The sequence below is a fragment of the Sceloporus undulatus genome, chromosome 3 (genome assembly GCF_019175285.1).
Source record: "Sceloporus undulatus isolate JIND9_A2432 ecotype Alabama chromosome 3, SceUnd_v1.1, whole genome shotgun sequence".
NCBI classification, from domain to species: domain Eukaryota; kingdom Metazoa; phylum Chordata; class Lepidosauria; order Squamata; family Phrynosomatidae; genus Sceloporus; species Sceloporus undulatus.
The window spans coordinates 120,377,399-120,383,625 of record NC_056524.1 but is presented as its reverse complement, the minus strand read 5'-3'; the positions used below and the strand labels follow the sequence as shown (position 1 = coordinate 120,383,625).

General features: G+C 40.4%; 1 protein-coding gene across 1 annotated transcript; it reads right to left on the bottom strand.

Moving 5' to 3' along the window:
- Nucleotides 1–4,986: 4,986 nt before the first annotated feature.
- Nucleotides 4,987–5,903, bottom strand: LOC121925846 (coiled-coil domain-containing protein 113-like). Its single transcript, XM_042458422.1, is given in 2 exon segments — nt 4,987–5,105; nt 5,108–5,903. Coding segments are annotated over 2 exon segments (915 nt in total).
- Nucleotides 5,904–6,227: the final 324 nt, after the last annotated feature.

Here is a 6,227-nt window from a genome sequence, read left to right as displayed (position 1 = left end):
TTCCAGTGACTTCACTTGTCTAGACAATCCATTTACTCAGTTATTCACAGGAGAATCTTGTATTTATAGGGCAATAAACACTTCCAGGTTAGGCTTAAAATTTGCCTTGAGATTTGGGCAAAATGCAGTCTTAAATGTGACTGATTTGCTCTTTGCCCATTATAGTGTTCCTTTGTTCACCACCCTTTAAACTGCATTCCTTTTCTTCTTTTGTATGTCTCTAGGTTTGTTGTAGTTTGCCTACAAGTCATTTCCAACTTATGATGACCCTAAGACAAACATATCATGGAGTTTTCTCGGCAAGGTTTGATCAGAGGAGGTTTGTCATTACATTCCCCTGAGGCAGAGAGCATGTAATATGCCCATGGTCATGTAGTGGGCCTCATTCTCTTCTTCTTTTGTATATCTCTAGGTTGCATGTAGGAAAATGTCATATGAGTGTGCTATCATATAATAAATTGTCCTAATCTTGTAGCTCAGGCAGACACAGACACAGACATACACTTCCAGGACATGCCCCATTTTTTTCTGCTTTGGAGTGCCTGCTTCAACCACAGTTATTGTTACATTGCCATATACTGTAAGCTCTATTTTTCCTTCTATGAAAGTTCCTCACATTTCACCTTAGAAGAAGCACTCACATTTTTTAATATTGCTCTGGGTAAAATGGTTGTGCCAACTCTTGCCTGGAACCACTCTCTACTGGATATCAGCATGGCTGAAAGAGAGAAGTGGACAGAGTCATATGACTACTTTAAACTTCCTGAAAACTTTATGAGTTTATTTCTAGAGGTGAGACATCTTTTTTGGCCCAGAGGCTGAATTCCAACTTGGAAAGGGTCTGAGAAGGGCATGTTCCAACAATGGGTGGCATGAGATAGAACCAAATCAAACAAAGCATGACCAGATGTGTTTTTATCAGTGTGGACAAATTTCCTTGACACAAGACAAGAATATCTCAATCAGTGGTGTAAAGTCATTGGACTTATGAATCCAATCTGGAAATATCTAATATACTGATCCATACCATCAAGTACATTCATCACTTTGGACAGCTCCCTTATGGTTTTGACTTAAGCATGGAGTAGATTCACTGCCCCAACAACATGGATGCCACAGACTGCCACTGCCCTCACAGCACCTGTGTTGCAAACTTGTGTTCAGTTCCATGAAAAACTAACCTAGGCTTCAACTGCTAGGTATCTGTTATCTCCCATGACAGATAAAAGATGATGATAGAAACCTGAGGGATGTAAAGTCCCCATGAGCTGAATCTGGCCTGGAGGACAGATGTTTGCCACCACCATTTTTACAGCATCACTCTCTTTAACAATAAACTGAAGTGGCTGAGTCCAGGAATGTGTGAGTTTGTTTGTTTGTCTGTTTATTATGTGTATTTACTTGGCCAGCACATCTTGTATCAAACACAAAAGCTGATGAAATTTGCTGTGGGAAATTAATAATTTCTGAGAATATGATCTGTTTGAATAGATAAAAGAGAACAATATGTTGAATATGTATAAATTTGACAAATATGCAAAATATACTGTATACATTTCTCCTATATGCACACACATGTTCTAGTCATGAGGGATTAATCCACCTGAGAAATGTACACAAAATAAAAATATAAAATAATTTTTCCATCTGCTTTTCCATGCACTCTACATGCGCAGCCCAAGTGTCCTTGTAGAAATACCTTTTACACTTGTCTGGTTATAAGTCTCACTGAATTCAGTGGGATTTGTTTCTCAGTAGCCATAGATAGAATTGTGCTGTTATTATCTTATTTTAATTCATTTCGTACCTACCCAAAATATCAGATGGGATTTAATGCAGAAAAGGCTATTTTGAATTCATTCTCCGTTGTTATCACAAATTATGTAAGCATGGATTAGGAAAAGATTTTATAGGACAAAAAAAATCAAAAAAATGGTAGCAGCTGTGGATTAGCATACAATGCTATCTAATAGGAGGTAAATGCTGTGATTTCTTTTTTAAAAAAGAACCTCAGCAATTTTATTTGCCCATGGCTTTGAACATTTCTTTTAAAAGCTTGCTTATCAGAGTTCAGAGATAGTTTCATATCTTGGCTTAAAACTGAAACAGCTTTTCAATTTGTTTTTTGAACTTAATCAAATCGGAGAAGGAAACTATAAAATGGTGGTAGATTTCCCACTCTGCTGTCCTACAATAGGGATGTGATAATCATTTATTGCAGTTCACTAAATATACTATATATATCACTCTCTTTAAAGTTTTATGTACAAGCCAAGAAAATTCTAGGAGCCACAGAACCCGATATGGCCCACCTGGATCCAGGGGCTGCAGAGATTACAAAGTGTGTGTCTGCGTGCATGCACACATACCTTCAAGACACCCATCAACTTATGACAACCCCATAATTTTCATATGGTTTTCTTAGGCAAGAAATCCTCAAGTGGTTTTGCTAGTTCTTTTCTCTGAATGATACCCTACAGCATCCGGTATTCCCTGGCAGGCTCCCATCCAAGTACTAACTGAGCCTGCATAGTTTTCAAGGTCTGAATGTTGTTGGACTATAGTTCCCAGAATTCTTCAGCTAGGAGTGTTAGAACCTGCAGTCCAACAACAGCTGGAGGGCCATGTGGCTTTTAAAAAGCTGCATTTTAATGGGACACTAATGTGCTTCATATTTATAAAGAGAGGGAGGGAGGGAGGAAGAGAGAGAGAGAGAGAGAGAAGTACAGCTTGGAAGTTTTGGACTACAGCTCCTATATTCCTCTTCCAGCTATAGGAGCTGTAGTCCAAATTGATCCCAGCTTGTCTTCTTCACTGTATCCTCCTTTTAAACTATAGCAGGTTACCTTCCCCCTCCCCTGTGTGAAATTTGTTGTTTTAGATTTTACAAATTTGAATATGGTCCTTTACTGAAACAATAAAGCCACATAATTTCAATGTCTGATTGGCAAGAACAGCTTCCTATGTTGTTTGTTAGGCTTTTCCATTGTGAAGATGGACAGACTCTACTGTACACTTGTACACTGTACTGTACACTGAACCAATAAAATGATAGAAGTTCCAGAATAGAAGATGTTTATCACACTATGCTCTTAAAGAGCTACTATTCCAGTGTGACTCCTCTAGCAGCCTCCTGTTGCATGCTGGGATTGGCAGTTTTAAGGAGCTGAACTTCTCTGCCTGAGAATTCTAAATACCCCTCCTTAAAACTGCCAATCCCAGCATGCAACAGGAGGCAGCTAGAGGAGTCACACTGGAATAGTACCTCTTTAAGAGCATAGTGTGATAAACATCGAAGTCTGTTGTAGAATCTTAAAATCAGGACTCAGACAACTCCTGAAACCCCCATCTGAATATATGGCAAGGTTTCCCTTGATACCATCCATTTCTCCTGTGGAATATCTCCTAGTTCTCTCCAAGCCCAGGACTAAAAATGGGTGGAGGTCAGGTGCACCACTGAGGATAACCCTCATGCTCCATCTCTGGAAACCATGACCTGAACATCAATTTTGCATAATCAAGTTCCCCTAAAAATGCACCAAGTTCTCACCAAATCTAATGTGGCAACCATATCCTAAGTGTCCCATAATTCTTCCATGTATCAGTGGTTATAAACATTTTTCTAATGTTAGCAAATCTTGAAATTAGTACCAAAAATCCAGGCCTTAAGTGAAGATGGCACTAATCAATAGGAGAAAGAGAGAGAGAATGAGAGAGGTGTTGTGGATACAGAAGAAGACAAGAAAAGGTGGGAGCCAGTTTAAAACTTGCCCCATACCCTGCTCACACTGTCACTAGGGTTGTGATGTTCAGCATCACAACACACAGAACTCTTTGCTTCTCAGAAGCAGACAAAGACAACATCATTCCTATCAGACCCTGAAACTATCACAGTAAGGTAATGGTATTTTATCTAATGTAATTTGATTAAAATGTCCAGTGGTTCCTAAGACCTAGTCACCTATAATTGTTTCTCATGCCTCAATAACCCAAACTTGATACTGGAATTACTGTTTCATCTATCCTAGAACAAAATAGAATTAGAATAGCTACAATGATAGCTTGAGGTTATTGTAATAATAAATAAATATTAGAGACAGAGAAGAAAAAGACTGGAAGGGAATGTAGTGGACATCCACAGTAATATAAAAATGTTTTTCACTCATATTTTTACTGCACACAAATGAATGACATAAATAAAACAACATAGACAAAGCCAATAAGCTGCTGCTGCTGTTAAATCGTCCATACACATGCTTGCAAACAGACTCCATTCATCTTTCACTGGCTCAGTTACACAACTGTGTGGTGAGTTGCAACCTTCATAAACACTGATGGGATATGCATATGTGAAAATGTCATTCTTTGAAAATGGGCAACTGAGGAATCTATTTTAGCAGGAAGCAGATGCTAGTCTAACATACTTTAAATATTTGAAAATATATTTAGCTAATGATATTTATATCTTCAGGATGGCAATCTGTCACTAAAACAGCATACAAACAAATTCAGTGAACATCAATAGATTCCAAAGCAAACAGTGGTGCTACTATGTGTGTGATGACAGCTGATGTCCTCTAGTTCATAGGTGAAGAAGGGCGTTATTATATTGTATCATACTTGGTTCTTCTTTTTTTACTCTACTGAACAAATTCCATTAAGGGGATGTATATTGGTAATGAATTAATGGAGTCCAAAGTTAAAAAGAAAAACAACTTTCTGATACTTCATCTGCCTCTTCACCAGCAAGTTGCTGGTGAGGGACAGAAAACTTTTGCTAGATGTTTTATTGACCCTACAAAGCGTTGTTGCCACTCCTTGAATCACTCCATCTGTTTTGGCCTTTCCTGTTTTTCTCCCTAGTGTGTCCACCACCTCTTTGTGTCCTTGGGCTCATTCATCAACATGAAATTAGGCAACTGACCTCAGGAAATTAATCCAAGAGCCACGACTTGTCACCCTTGAACCTGGGTGCTGGGCTGTTTCTCAGGAAAAAAACTCATGCAGCTGTTTCCTGGGCATCTTTGCCTTGTGACAAGCACAGCAATAGGTCTGTAAGGTCAGCTCTGAGATCTCCACCTTCTTCTCCCAGATTTTGATTTCTATTTGAGCTTTTGGATAGCCATTGTCTCGTGGACATAGTCGAGGACTGGAAGCACTTTGTTTTTGGCCAGCTGCTTCTGTAGCTTTTTGTTCAGAGCCTCAGCCTTGGCCCGTTCTGCCTCAGCAAGGATTAATTCATGGTCAATTCTGCCCAGCTGTTGAAAATCTACCTCATGAAGGGCCTCCCCAAGCTCCTCTTTCTGCTTCAGCTGTGTCTGCATCTTCTTCACCTGTACTTTGAGGGAATTGTTTTTTAAGCGATATTTCTCTTTCAGGGCATCCCTGAGGCACATCTTGTCTTCCATGTATTTCAACACCTTTTTGGAAGCGATGATGTTCCCTTTCTTTTTGGTGATGGTTTTGATGATCTTTTTCAAAGTCTGCAGCGGCTTTCTTAATGTCCATCCTGGAATGTCTGCTTCCTCTAGGACTGTCTGGAGATATTGCATGATCCTCTCTGAGTTCTCCTTCATCCGCCGCATGTCCTCTTTGGTCTCCTCCAGTTCCCTCTGGACCAGGTTACATTTCTGCTCCATGGTCAGGCAGACGGGGCACTCTGTTGGGATGTGGGACTTAGACTTGTGCCTGCCTCGTCCGTATGGCACTTGTCCCATGCCCACCAAAGAGCCATGCTGTTCTGTGGCCATTTTCTGGGACTCCAGCCAGTTGACATGTTTCTCAAACATGTCCGTCTCCAGTTTGAGGATGGCATTCTCACACCTGGTTTCCTCCACCAAGGCAGAGAGCTCGTCCAAGGAGAGCTGGCTCAGGTCCTGTCCCAGATCCTCCACCAGCTCCATGTGTAAATGGCCAAGAAGGTAAACAAATGGGTACTAGAACAGATCAAGCCAAAACCTTCCCTGGAAAACAGAATGACAGAATTGAGACTGTCACTGTCTCTCATTAGGGGAGACAATGATGCTGGGAAAGATAGAGGGTTGTAGAAAGAATGGAAGACCAGAGCTAGATGGTTAGATCAGGGAGGCCATGGCCTGCAGGGCCTGAGCAGAGCAGCTCAAGACTGAAAGTCTAAGAGATGTCTCATCTACAGGGTCTCCATGAGATGAGAGCAACTCAAAGGCAGTTAACAACAACATCAACATGGAGCATGGTATGTGGTAATC